At 51.4% G+C, this 13777-nt stretch overlaps 1 protein-coding gene and 1 long non-coding RNA gene across 2 annotated transcripts; one reads left to right on the top strand and one right to left on the bottom strand.

Moving 5' to 3' along the window:
• Nucleotides 1-319: 319 nt before the first annotated feature.
• On the bottom strand, nt 320-4405 carry LOC124970772 (uncharacterized). The gene is made up of 3 exons (XR_007106186.1): nt 4285-4405; nt 3729-3898; nt 320-662 (listed from the first exon to the last, which is right to left on the bottom strand). It is a non-coding gene; the product is annotated as an uncharacterized LOC124970772 (long non-coding RNA).
• A 63-nt stretch (nt 4406-4468) lies between these two features.
• Tedc2 (tubulin epsilon and delta complex 2) lies at nt 4469-8851 on the top strand. The gene is made up of 10 exons (XM_047534340.1): nt 4469-4579; nt 4666-4764; nt 4932-5002; nt 5123-5531; nt 6018-6071; nt 6711-6804; nt 6969-7080; nt 7176-7277; nt 7896-8086; nt 8404-8851. The coding sequence occupies exons 1-10, from the start codon at nt 4554-4556 to the stop codon at nt 8539-8541; spliced, it is 1296 nt and encodes a 431-aa protein (XP_047390296.1). The 5' UTR covers nt 4469-4553; the 3' UTR covers nt 8542-8851.
• Nucleotides 8852-13777: the final 4926 nt, after the last annotated feature.

Here is a 13777-nt window from a genome sequence, read left to right as displayed (position 1 = left end):
GAGAAATGATGTCGGTGAAGCTATCTTTAAGAATCCTGCCGGGCTAACGGGACCAATATCTGAGGAGGATAATTGCAAGCTCACTGATGAACCAATGGCTAGCTAGGATGTTCACAGACTGACAGTAGTTGGGAGACGGGGAAATGGCTGCATCAGAAAGGGTGGGGAGAGCAGCTTTGTACATCACATTCTCCCGTTTGTTTTTATAAGAAAATCTTTTGTTCTCCAGTTCTTTCCCCCCTTATCTCTCCTTCCTACCTAAGTGACTAGGGCTGGTTGTGCAGGCGAGATGTAAAAAGTCCATTCTCCCAGGGGCAGTCTTCAACTTCCATACTTCCAGAGGCAGATGTTTTCATGAACTTCATTTCCTCGATTTGACTGATCCCCTATTTATACACTAACTGCTTGTCCCCAATTCTGGCTTCATTCACCCCTCTAATTTTAGAATCTCCTTTACTGCTGTTGGGAAGGAGGGTCGATGACCGCTCTGGCTTCTTTGAGGTGGAAAGGGGGCAGCATGGGGCAAGCAGTTTGGCGTTCCCTTTTTAGAAATCAGGTTAATTGAGGAGGGTCCATGGTTGAAGTCTGGTTGGGGAAGAGCAGGTTGTAAAGGCATCTGGGGGTGAGTGCTTCTATGAGAGAAGAACAAAAAGCCATGCGTACTGAAATGAGATAAATACAATATAAATGTTGCAGAACCTAGAACATCGCAATGCATATCATAAAGATGACAGAAGTCAATAATTCCTCACCAGGGGGAGGAAGAACTGAGAAGGCCTAGCAAAGGCTGGAGAGGACAAGGCCTTTATTTGGGAACGTTAACATTGTCCAGGTTATCAGGAATGTAAACACAACATTTAGTAGAGATACTAGCAAACATAGATTAAGCCTACCTGTGTCTCTAGGCCTTACACTGACTAAAACTTCCGACTCTGGCAGATTCTCTTGATACTTATCAGGCACATTTGCCTAAGAATCTCTCTTTTGTAGCTCTTAAGTCTTTATTCCAGTGGGCTAACACAAGTGTACATCTTAAGTTACATTTAACTATTATTTCTTTTAAATGCCCATATTTTGGTTTTAACTGTTTTGCTAGGTGTTTAAGATCAAGCTTGTCAAAGTGACCTGTTCCTGTCTGTTAAAGAGTCAGCTGAGTTCCCACAGGGGTCACTCATAGAGAACTTGAGAGCCTTAGCTTTAGTGCTGTCCATTAGGCAGGGTCTCCTCGATGAGGTGGCTTCCCTTGAAAGCACCAGGGATGTCTCCCTTTTTCCTTGATCCTCCTCTGCAGCAGGTGCACTGATTGACTTTTCATCCTCTAGTGGCCTCATCAATCTCCTTGATCAGGAGGTTGCGTGACCCACCCAGAGTTGGAAAGCTCCTTAGAGAAGTCCTCTTATTCCCTGGGTTCAGGCTGACTTTGAGGGCAAGACCCAAATATGGACTTTTCTTGACCTCTGTATTTAATCTCAATCTCTAAGTTTGATCTTAACCATCAAGCAATCCAGTCTCACCAGTCATAAAGTAAGAGTACTGGGCTTTAACTTCAATGTCCATAACTTTACAGTTATTTATCCCGTTTTATCTAATTGGGGTCTACATTATCTCCTATAGGTGATGGCTTTAAGTTAATCTATGGTGTACTTCTGCAAAATATCAGGCAACAAAGTTTACAAGGAAAATACAAAATGGAATCACCAACAGTAAAACATTCAGTTTGTGCAATAGCTATCTTGAATTTTGGCTGAGTTATTCATTATATCCTGTTTGAGATCACAGTAATCTTTACAACAAACATCAAACTTTTGAACACAACTTTACATATATTGACTCCTGAGTCTATATGAACATTAGTTAACACAATTTAACATTATATCTAAAACATGAATCAAAGAAAGGCTGAGATAGCTTTTAACTTTCCTTTTGTGTGGCAAAGTGGCAAAATGCTTTCATGTTTCACGACATTAACCTTTAAACAAATCAGGCTCTAATTTTTAGAAATACATTTACATTTAAATTTCTTTTATCTCAGTGTAACAAATTTTACATATACCCTATTGATGACAGGTCCTATAATAGAACATTAAATAATGAATTTAAAAATACCATTACAGTCAAGTTTAATTTGGAGAATAGCAGCTTGATAAATTTTCTGCTTTAAAGTCTTTTATACCTGGAAAATATGAACACATTTAATATACAAAGAATAATGTTTTTAAGTATGTTACTCCATGGAATAACTTTATAAATTAATCAAATGTCTCTTAACAAACACATTTAAGTAATCCCATACATGTCGACTCTAATTCACTCATCTTATTGTTAAAAAAAAAAAAAAAGATACCAGACAAGTGTACCAACAGTATTTGCCGTCTCTTTCCTGTGGAAGAAAAGTCCTAGAAAAATTGATGTTAGACATTTTATAAACATCAACATTTTATTAGTTTGACCACCTAGAGACTTGAGTTAATTTTAAAGACATTTTACTTCTATTAGTTTACCCAATTTAAATTGAACCTTTTAAAATCACATGAATTAAAAGTATTTGGATCCATTTTTTAAATTTTAATTTTTATGGGTGCTCATTTAACACAAAAGTAAAGGCCTTGTAATGTTTATCTCCATTGCAATGTAACAGATGTTCAAAAATAACTCGAGTTGGATAAAAAGAACTGATCAAAAATCATTAACCTAGGTATGTAGGATCAAAATTGTGAGCTCAAAAATATAGCATTTAAGAAAAACAAGAGTCCTAGAAGAAAAATGATAATGGCCATTAATTATAGCATGATAAAATGGGAAAGAGAAGGGCAGAGAGAAGAGGAAAAGGGAGAGATAAAGTGTTGTGTTGCAACCCAGGAGAAATTTAAAATGGAAACTTTTTTTTTTTTCCTTGGGTTTGAGACTGGTCTCTCACTGCGCCTTCCTCCATTTACATTTCAGTGTAAGCCTTGACTGAGATCCGGAAAGGGGCTAACGGATTCTAGCAGAAACTTGATGCCTAGGGCATTTTAATCCTTTTCCCTGGTTAGTAATCAATTAGGTTTTGGATGCAGAAAACCTAATTCCCTGGGTTGGGCCAGGGAATGGAAGCAGAAACAGCTGAGTCGAAGTTGGAGGAGGAGGAGGGATTAAGAGGGGGAGAAGGAGGCGGTGTTTGAGTTTGCAGGAAGAGCCAAGAAGCAAGAAGGAAGAGACTTGAGGATAAGGAGTCCCTTTCCATCTGCCTGCTCGCTCACGGAAGCTGTGTGCCTTTACACAAAGGAATTTTGATGGCTTTAAGCCAGGGGTCAGGTGAAGGGTTGAATCTGCCAGAATGGAGGACCCAGATCCCATGGTGGAGACTGATACAGCCGAGTCTGTGCCCCGCGCGTCCCAAGGCCAGAGTAGTTGACTGGAGACGAGAAGGCAGCACATAGAGGTGTCGTCACACAAGCATCAATGTGGGGCAGGCAAAAGCCGAGAAGAGCTGAGGACCTGATATCAGGGTTTTCGAGTACGAGTGCGAGATGAGCCTCAACCCTGAGAGAGAATCTCCACCATAAAATCAATCCACCCGGCAGATAAGACCAACTATAGGGGCCAGCCGTAACTATAAAAGTTGTGACTGGGGGTACCCCCACACCTCAGCCGCCTAGAGAGCCCCGGACACCCAACGGTCACTTCTCAGGTCAGCAGAGGTGTGTTTAAGTGGTCTATAGAGTGGGGACCTGTCTAAGGGAACTCACCAATCTGAAGTCTGGTGTTGCATGCAAAAAGCTGAGCGTCCAGGCGAATGGCTGGTAGGGCTGTGTCCAGGGGTCATTGGGCGTCAGATGGCTTTCCACTTGCTTAAGAGACAGTGGAAGGACCCATCACGAGTCATGGCACCAATGTAAGGAATTCCACGGAAACCACGCTGGACACAGGAAATAACATAAAGGAGTTTATTAAGCAAAGAGTGTCTCCCTGCAGGGTAAGAGAGAAAATGAGAAGAAAAGAGAAAGGAAAGAGAAAGGGCGCATGCTAGACAGAGTGGAAAGTAAGGAGAAAGAAAGTGAGTCAGGGGAAGAGAAAAGCAAGGGAAAAAAGATGGCAGGAGTAGCCACACTTAAGCAGTTGAATTCCGCGGGCTAACAGGGGACCAATAACGGAGAAGGATACTTGCAAGCTGACTGACGAACCAATAGCTAGCTAGGATGTTCACAGACTGACAAGTGGTTGGGAGGCGGGAAATGGCAACGGAAAGGGTGGGGAGAGCAGCTTTGTACATTACACCCAGTACCAAAAAAATGTAGAGCCAACCATTAAAGTTCTTACAGGTTCCCTGCAAGAACACGGAAACAGCGCCAACTGCCCAGAAGACTGAGTCCTCAGGGCCCACGGCTGCAGCGGGAGCCCGTAGGAGCGATTGGCGAGGCTGGGGGCAGAGCTTCCGGTCTAAGGTGGTCTCGCGGTGTGGGCGGCCCCTGAGTGCTAAGCTTCGGATTGGTAGACCCACCGGAAGGGGCGGCTCTACGGGAAGGGGCAGCCAGGGGCGCTGGTGGCCCCTCCCTGGAAGTCCAGCGCGCTCGATGTTGCCCGCGGACACCGCGCGCCGGTAGGTCCGGCGGGGCAGGAGCGGGGTGGGCTGGCGCGGGGCCCCCAAGCCTGTCGAGGTGCTGAGCTGTCCATGCGTCCCCCTAGGCTGGTGGCCGAGCTGCAGGGCGCCCTCGACGCCTGCGCAGAACGACAGCGGCAGCTAGATCGGAGCCTCAGCATCTCCCGAAGGCTGCTGCAGGCCTGGTATGCAGACCCGAGACTCCCTCGGCCCCTCGGAATCATGCCGAACCTCGGAGGCTGGGAGGTCTGGCCCAGCCTGCCACTTTCAAGGTTCCGGTTGTCAGTGCCCTGAGGCGGAGGGATTCGATGGGGTGGAGTTTGTTCGAGCCACCGATGCCCTGTCTTTGCAGGGAACCAGCTGGGACCCTGGCTCCTGAGCCATCTCCAAGACCGGAAAATAAGGAAGAGGACCTGACTTCAGGTAACCTCAGCCACCCACCCTTTCCCGGGGCAGCCACTGGCCCACCTCTGGCATGCACTGATGAGGGACCCCTCCTGGGATAGTAGGGAGGAACTTCTGCATGTTTTTCGGTATTCACAGCTTACACACCAAGCACCCAGGACCTCAAGGAGCTGGAACTTCTGACCCAGGCACTGGAGAAGGCAGTACGGATTCGGAAAGGCATCTCTAAGACTGGAGAAAGAGACAGAACTCCACGCCTGAAATCTAGGCCCATTTCGGTCTCTTCTGGCGCCACTGCATCAGTTCCACCCCAGGCCTCAAGCCGGGCTGGCAGCCGTGCCTCAGGAGCAAGACCTACCAAGGGCATCCACCAGTCTAGGGTGCTTGACAAGGACCAACCTGAGCATAGGTTTCTGTCAGTGGGAGATAGTTCCCATATGGCAATAGAAGCCCAGGCCACTAGCTGTGGGCCAGGCCTCAGGCATGAACAAATGGTCCAATCAGCTGCTCCTCAGATGGCGGAAACTTTCACACTCAAGGAGAAAGGGTAGGTTTCCCAGACCCTCATTGGAAAATCTGCCGTCTTTACTTGCTCAGACCTTGGCTATCAGCAGGAGTTTGGGGTTTGAAGTAGGGCAGGACATAGAGCTGCATTTGGAAGCCCTGGGGTGCCACCCCATGAGGCTCATGCTTGCCAGCTGTCTGGGATGGTACCAGGTTTTACATTCTGGAGCCTGACCTGCCCTCTTCTCCCTGGTTACCCACTTATGTACCTAGCCCAGGAGTTCTAAATGGGAACACTAGAAGACTCAGGCTCTGCTCATAGTGCCCTCTCTTCTCTCTGCAAGGGTAGTACTGAACTGGGTTAGCTTCCATACTACTCAGGAAGCCCCTTCCAAGGGGTCTTGTCTGATAATGACTGGAGGGGGAAATGGGACAAGAAACCTCACCACTGATAGGCTCTGAGCAGGAAGCAGGACTGGCAGCCCCCAGAGTAACAGGAGGCTATTCAGAACACTGGTTCCTCTGACAGGACCCTGCTGCAACTGCCTGTGAACTTCAGGAAGGTGGCTTCCCAGAACTCCCGGTAAGGCTGGGTGGGGACAGACGACCAGAAAAACATCACTAGCTTGGGGATATGTAGGCAAGACTTTCCAGTAGGTCTCTCTGCTTTCTTTGCTGGGTGGGATCACTGTCCACATTCAGAGCTGACCAGCTAGCACTGCTGCAGTGGCCTCAGGTTCAGTGGGCTTTAATACCCACAGCTCAGCCACTCATAGCTGCAAGGCTTGAACTTGACACTTGGTGTCTCCAAGTCCCAGTCTGTCTTCCCTCCATCAGGTTTAGGGCTGGAGGCAATAATAACAGGACCCAGACTCACAGAGGTGCTGGGAGAGTTAAGTAAGTAAAGTGGTGCCTTTAGGTGTTTGCCCTGTGTTTGGCACAGAGCAAGCACCTAGGTCCCTTTTCAGTTATAGTTACCAGTCACTCTGGCTTTCCTCTCCTTCCTTGAGTTCTCTTTAGCACATCCTAGAGCAGGTCAGCTCTTTCCTTGTCCTGGTCAGTGTCCTCTAGTTCCCCAGAGACTCCTGCTGATTTTCAGCAGAAATAGATACCCAGTCTCTGGCCTCTCCCTGGGCCGCTGCCTACCTCCCAAGGTTCAGCCCAGCTGGCTGGAATAACAGCATCCTTCTCTGGTTTCTGGGTGCCCTCGTGCACATCCCAGTCTATGGGCCCAACTTAACTCAACGCAGACCAGTGACTCCACAGATGCCACCAGCACTGCCAAAGCCCAGTTTCTGCAGAAGCTGCAGGGGACTGTATCCTTGCTGGACTTATGGGGGCCGAGGGTGTGTGGCTTACTGAACTTGCAGGAGTGGAGATGAGGGGGTTGCTTCTGGCTGTAACCCATCAGGTTTGAGGAAGGGCCAGCGTGGGATGGGTGAGGCCTAGACACAAGGGAGTTTCCCTGACCCATACTCAGTCAGGCTGGCCTGGCCCCAGGCTCAGTGCCATGGAGATAGAGGTGGAGGCTCAGCGCTTGCGGAAGGCCTGTGTGCTGCTGAGGCTGCGCATGCAGCAGGAGCTCTCCTCAGGTCAGTGGGGCTCAGGAGGGGGTGAGGAGGGCAGGTTGCAGGAAGGGTTTCAGGACTGGCATGCACTAAGCCTGCCTTCCCTAACTGTTGAGTAGCCCCCGCTGACTGGATGCAGGAGTACAGCTGCCTGCTCATCCTGGAAGGGCTGCAGGCCATCGTTGGGCAGTATCTTCAGAGACTGCAGGTGCTGCGTGCAGGTGAGGCCCTGCCCCTACTGGGCACATTAGCCCATCGTGCCCATTCCTTGAGGAAGGATGACCAGTCCTGGCACCAGAGGCAGGCAGGCCCTTCCCACCTACCCCACAGTATTCTGGGTTCTCACCAATTGTCCTGTGGGACCAGGCAGCTGGTCTCAACTGCTCAGGACAGGTCCCCAACCCCAGTCCTCCCAAAAAACAACCTATCAATCTGAGTAGTTTGCTTATTTACCTAGTTACTGAGAATGCAGCATTCGAGAATCAGATACTAGGAGGTGACTCATGGGGCTTCTTTAGCCTTTACATTTTTTAATTGATTGAAATTTATAAGAGGGAAAGTTTTAACTTCAAAAACAAAGTCAATCTCAAGAAAGTCACATAAGCACCAGTAAAGAAAACCAGGAGGCAAAAGGAAACATCACAAAGGTCTCTCACTGCCCTGAGTCCCAGGCCCACCATGCTCTGCCACACAGTTTTGAAAGCCCAGTTTTGCACTCCTTAAAGGCAAGGCAGGTTGGCAGGGTGGTGACTGGGGAGCCAGGTGCTGGCCCATGAATGAACCCTGGGCCTTGGACACGGGTGCCACTCCAAGAGACCACATATCTCCTGTCATCGCAGCTGTAAGGGAACAGCTGCCAGGACCATGTCTTGTGGAGAGGCCCCCCCAGGCTTCATCACCCTGTGGAGGTGGAGTGGACCCCTCCTGGAGCCCCCAGCTCCTCCTCTACTCCAGCACCCAGGAACTACAGACCCTGGCAACCTTGAAGCTGCGGGTGGCCATGCTGGACCAGCAGATCCACCTGGAAAAGGTACTTTCAGAGCGTGAGGGGGCAGTGTGCAGTGCAGTGGGCACCTGTGGAGCCGGTTACCATGTACAGGGTTGACGCTGGAGCCTCCTGGAGGCTTAGCCTCTAGGAACAGAGGCCTGGGATTGGAGTATGATGTTCCTTCTCCGAGACCCCCCGGGGGACAGGGATGGGATGGGGGTGAGCTTTAGACTGCCAGGTACCTTGCTGTGCCAGATGGGTGGAGCCTCACAGGGAGAGAAGACTGCAGTGTTGAAGCCTGTCCTGGGCTGCCAGCTGGGGCAGGCCCCACTGAGACCTTGGCCCTGCACTGCCCCCAGGTCCTAATGGCTGAACTCCTCCCCCTGGTGAGCACCCAGGAGCCACAGGGTCTGGCACTATACCGAGCTGTACACAGTCTGCTCTGCGAGGGAGGCGAGCGCTTCCTCACCATCCTGCGAGATGACCCTGCTTACTGAATCCATCCCTGGGCTATCCAGAGCCCGCCGACTCAGGCCTCAGGACCCTGGAGCAGGCAGGCCTCTTAGGGAAAGTCCCCTTCTCCTGGAGGGGTGAAGTGAACAGGTATTGAAGATAATTTTCCTGGTTTGGTGGATCTGGGGGCCCAGAGACACCTATACCTTGCCAGGAAATCTGGGATTTTTGCCAGGGGCCTAGTAGAGCCTTTCTTAACTACGTCTTTTCTCTTGCTGTAGATCTAAAAATCTCCTGTGTGATATTAAAACTGCTTTAGGAAGTGCATACATTTAAATCTAAGGTGGGACGTGTTGGGGGTGTCTTGTAGTTTTTGTTTGTTTCTTTGTGATTTTATTAATCATGAATGTATCAAACCCAGGCGCACACACCTATAATCCCAACAGCTTGGGAGGCTGAGGCAGGAGAATCACAAGTTCAAAGCCAGCCTCAGCAACTTATTGAGCCCCTAAGCAACTTAGCAGAACCCTATCTCAAAATTAAAAAAAGGACTGGGGATGTGGCTCAGTGATGAAGCACTCCTGGTTTCAATGCCTGGTACAAAAAAAAAAAAAAAAAACAATGTATCAAGTGAAGCTGGGCAAGGTGGTACACACCTGTAGTCCCATGACCTTGGGAGGCAGAGAAAGTTCACAAATTCCAGGCCAACCTTGGCAACTTGATGAGACCCTGTCTCAAAAATGGAAAGGACTGGAATATAACTCAGTGGTAAAGCACCCCTGGGTTCAAGCCCCTGTGCCCCTGCCCCCAAAAAAGAATATATCAAGTGAATTTATCATAAATTCTGCATAAGGGAATGGGCAGGACCACTCAAGCTGTTTTTGCCCCAGCACGCCTGAACCCCCCACCAGCTTATTGGAAGACACAGAAAACCTTAGGCTACTGTTACAGAACACTCTGCCCACTGCCACCCACCTCTATCCCCACTATCTTCTGATACCCCATATCAAGCACCTCCTGGTGCCAATTCTGTGGCAGGTATGGGTTTGCCCTCTTCCATTTAGGCTCCACCAGGAAAGAGGACCTTTATCCCTCCCTCAACTGTCATGTCCTCTGAGGCTTCCCCATCCCCTATGGAAAGAATCACCTCCTCCCCAGGAAGGGAGTAAAGGGCAGGGGTCAGAGTCAAAGCCTCTGCAGCCACAGATTTGGGTTTATGTGTCGACTTGTTTCCTGGCTGTGGGATTTGTAGCCAGATTCTTAGACTCTGAGCCTCAACTCCCTAGGCTCGTTGCCACTTTCATAGTGGGTAGTGGTTATTCCATTGCCCCATGAGAGCTGATGCATCTGCAGCACCGGGCCGAAGCTGTGGAGGCTGCCCAAGGCCAATGTACAAAGTGTACCATTGGTGAAACTTTGTTGAGCCTCAGCTGTGTCCCAGGTATTCTTGGAACTCAGGCATTGGCCCCGGGTGTGGATGGCTCTGGAGCTTCACCACACTGGGCCGAGGACAAGGGTCTGCAACAGGAAAACACCAACCTCTTCTCCAAGAGACCCAGGCCCCTGCATGCAGCAGGAGAGGAGGCACATAACACCTGGAGAAAACTAGGACTGTGGAGAGTCAGAAGAGGCATGCAGGTATGGGGTGGACCTGCCATCGTGATCCAGCTTCAGGCAGCTCCTTGGCCTCCAGCCGGAGGCCTTACTTGTTAAAGACCCAGAAACATGCTCTGATAGACAAGACCAAAAGTAGAAAATGAGAAACCATGGGCTTTATTGCATTAAGGGGTCCTTCCAGGGACAGAACCCCAGGGGAGGGTAACCTAAGAAAGGAGCAGAGCCTGAGGGCTGGCACCCAGACCCAGGGAGCACTTGTGTCTTGCCACCACCCCTTAGCCAACCTAGCCCCTCTATTGCAGCCGGCAGAATTTATGCCCAATTTCTGATCTGGATCACCCAGTAATCCCCAGGATGAACCCACCACCACAGCTGCTGTCCACTCTAAAATCAGTTTCCATAGTGGGCAATCTACCCAAAATTATTTAATTAATATGTTCACTTGATAGTCTTGTTTTTGCTGTTTTTGCAGTGCTGGGGACTGAACCCAGGGGTTGCTTGACCACTGGGGCTACACCCAGGACCCTTTTTAAAAAATTTGAGCAGGTTCTCCCTAAATTGCTGAGGCTGGCTTCAACTTGCAATTCTCACACCTCGGCCTCCCTAGTCACTGAGATGACAGGCTTCTCCCACCGGGTGGGCTGGTTCACTTGGTTTGTGGCCTGTCATTCCAAAGGGAGAATACCCCCAGGAAAACAGGGAGACTATCCACTCTACACCTGACCAGGCTCCGTTGGGATCCCAGGAGGCTTTGACTCAATGAGCCATCTATCCTGAGGTCAGTCCTGGGCACTGGTGGTTTTGGATAATTAGGGGGAGGGGTGTTTGAGTAAGCCTCAACACGAAGAGTACAGGGCAAATCAAAGACGGCCCCTCTGGATTAACGCCTGCCCAAGCCATTCCCCCACTAAAGCCAGGAGGAGGCAGGACGCCCCGGCTTCCTTGGTAGCGTCACCGCATCCTGGCCCAATCAGCTCTGACGTGGCAGCCGGGACACGAGCGGGCCCTCCGATGGGTGCCCGCTCTACCCACCGGTGTGACCACAGCGTCGGCGACATGAGCTTGTCTGGGCCGGATCCCGCCCCACTGGGCCTTGCGCACCCGGAGGTCCCCGGGGCCCTACGCGCGCTACTCTTGGCCACTGGCGGCGCGGGGATCTCGTGGCCGCGTTGCGTCCTCCCTTTTGGCGCAGTGGCGGTGCTGGCCGGTGCAGCCGCCACGGCCATCACCTTCTCGCTGCGCGGACCCCGCCTGGACCTGGCCCAGGGCGCGTCGCTGGCTGCGCTCGGCGTGGGCCTCGGGCTCCTGATGGCCGCCTTCCTGTGTTGGCGTGCTCGGCGGCGGCGCAGGGCTGGGCGTCGGGAGCTGGCGGGAGCCACGGACGCCCTGAGCCCGCCTATCCCCAATCAAGGTCAAGTCGAACCGGCTGCCTTCTCCCTCCAGTGCCGCACGGGGGTCGCAGAACCCCATCCCTAGACCCCTCCTTTTGAACCCTTAGAAGGCCTGAGCAGAGAGGGCTACGGGCATTTCCCTTCCCCCTTCCCTTCCAGGCTCCCTCCATCCACCCAGTGCTACTTTTCAGCGTTTCGCTTGGCGCCCGGAGCTGGTCGAAACCGCAGAGCAGGCCTGGTTGAGAGCGGGGCGGGCGGAGCCTGAGCGCCCAGGGCCCTCTCCAGACATACAGGGTGCATGGCGGCGGGGAGGTGGACTCGGCGTGGTGTGACCACTCTCCACTGGGGGGAGGCGCAGCGTGCTATGACCTCTCCAGGGAGCCATCTGCCTTCCGGGCTGGGTTGGAGCCCCGCCAGGCATAGTAGGCGCTCAATAAATGTACCAGACTAGAACAAGTGGTGACTTGCCAAGCGTCCGGAAGGGACGGACAGCAAGTAGTCAGCTCCCTCCGCCTGGGACTGTCAGGCTTCTCTATCCTATCTTCCCAACCTGTCCCTTGAAGCCAGGGGCTTTATTCTGAAGCTAATGTAGTAGCCAGATGAGTTGCAGGTGGGGGGAGGGGAGGTAAGGCAGAGCCTCTTAGTTGCTAAAGATGGCTGGAGAGAGGTCAGGGACCATAAAAGTGGGAGGCATGAAAGGCCCAACAAGTCGGGGACTGGGACAGGTGGCCGCATTCACAAAGAGCAATGAGCTGGGCCTGGCCTGGGGTTGGTAGGAAAGCTTTCCCCAACTCCTGCCACATCATCTGCCAGGGCAGCTCTGGAAGCCAGAGGAGAATATGTTCAGAGGGCAATTCCAGGGAAGGGTTCTGCAGCCAGCAGCCTCCTCCCTGGGAGACCTGGTGATGCACTAGCCCCGTGGGCCCCAAGCCTACCTCACTGCTGTCTGATTAGAGCTGATCTCCTACACCAGAAGCCACCAGATGTCTGCAGACCCCAGTCCCAGCTCACAGGGAGGCTGGGCTGGAGACAAAGCTGGCTCTAAGGGTGAAAGGCTGCTCCCTCCTAAGTTCTGACTGACAGCCTGGGTCTCTGGCAGGGGTCCAAAGACAGCAGGATTACTTAGGAGACTTGTTCCAGGCTCACTGGGATCCCTGTGCCAGGCCTTGGTCTTACTTTCCACTGTCTTAGAATGATGGATATCAGCCCCCATACTCCCACCAGGGTGCCTTCCATCCCAGAGGGGTTGGGGCTGGGAGCTAGAAGAGCCTCAAAGATGGTGTCTGTGAAGGTGCTAGTTCTGAATGTAAAAAGTGTAAGCCCATGACTGCTTGTTGTAAAGGACACATTCTCAGTCAGCTTATTGGGAAGCTAAAAAGAGCAGGGCCTAAGATAAGGGAAAGGCCAGCCCCTCCAGTCCTCCAGGCTCAGTCCATCCACCATCCACCCCCCAACCCCTGCCCACCACCTCTGCATCAGGCTTAGGAAAGAGCCTGGACCAGGGAGCCATTTAGTTTAGTAGCCAAACAAATCTGTCTTCCTGCTTCTCCTCCAAGCCAGGCCCTCCTGCTCCCTGTGCTTCTGTGACTTGTCCTAAGAGACTTCAATGTCCTCTAGCTCCTTCTCTCCCAAACAGCACAGGGTTTCTGCTTCTCTTCCTTCTTCTGGTTGGTCCTTATCTCTGCCTAGTAGGAGTGGCAACTCTGCTTATAAGAAACATGTTCAGGTGGCCTCTTCCACCAGCTGCAGGCCTGGTCTTGGGTCAGATTCCCTTCTGAAACTGGGCATTCAGATCTCAGGGCTGCTCCTGCCTCTACTGCATGGGGGGAAACCTCCAACCTTCGCTAGAATGCTTGGCCCCTTCTGGCAAGGAATTAAAGGTAGTAGGGAAGGGGGTCTCTCTGTCCAGAGTGAACCCTGGTCCCTCTTGATTGGGGCCACACTCAGGTGGGCTTATTACCCTGCCCAAACTACTATGATGTAGGCCAGCAGGCTCAGGGGTTCTGACACATTCCTTTTTGACCAGCCTTTTCCCATGGGTCAAACTCCACTCTACATGGGTCCTCAACGGCTGACCCAGTTCTGTTACACCCCTGTCCCTGAAGCTCCCATTTTCTTCCTGCCAGCTCCAGCTTATGGGTCCATTTTGATGAGGCCACTAGATATTCACAGACCCAGGAACACTTTGGGATGAGTGTGGCCCCCTCCCTTACCTTGGCTCAGGTGGGCCCTGGTTGAGCTCCCGGCTTAGGCCTGATGTCTCTACGTACTT

This window comes from Sciurus carolinensis, chromosome 18, assembly GCF_902686445.1.
Source record: "Sciurus carolinensis chromosome 18, mSciCar1.2, whole genome shotgun sequence".
Taxonomy (NCBI): Eukaryota; Metazoa; Chordata; class Mammalia; order Rodentia; family Sciuridae; genus Sciurus; species Sciurus carolinensis.
This window is presented reverse-complemented; position numbering and strand designations above follow the sequence as displayed.

Coding starts and splice junctions, on each gene's coding strand:
- Tedc2 (XM_047534340.1), top strand. CDS start 4,554: ATGTTGCCCGCGGACACCGCGCGCCG. Junction 6,805..6,968: donor TGCAGAAGCTGCAGGGGACT/GTATCCTTGCTG, acceptor ACCCATACTCAG/TCAGGCTGGCCTGGCCCCAG. Junction 7,081..7,175: donor GCAGCAGGAGCTCTCCTCAG/GTCAGTGGGGCT, acceptor ACTGTTGAGTAG/CCCCCGCTGACTGGATGCAG.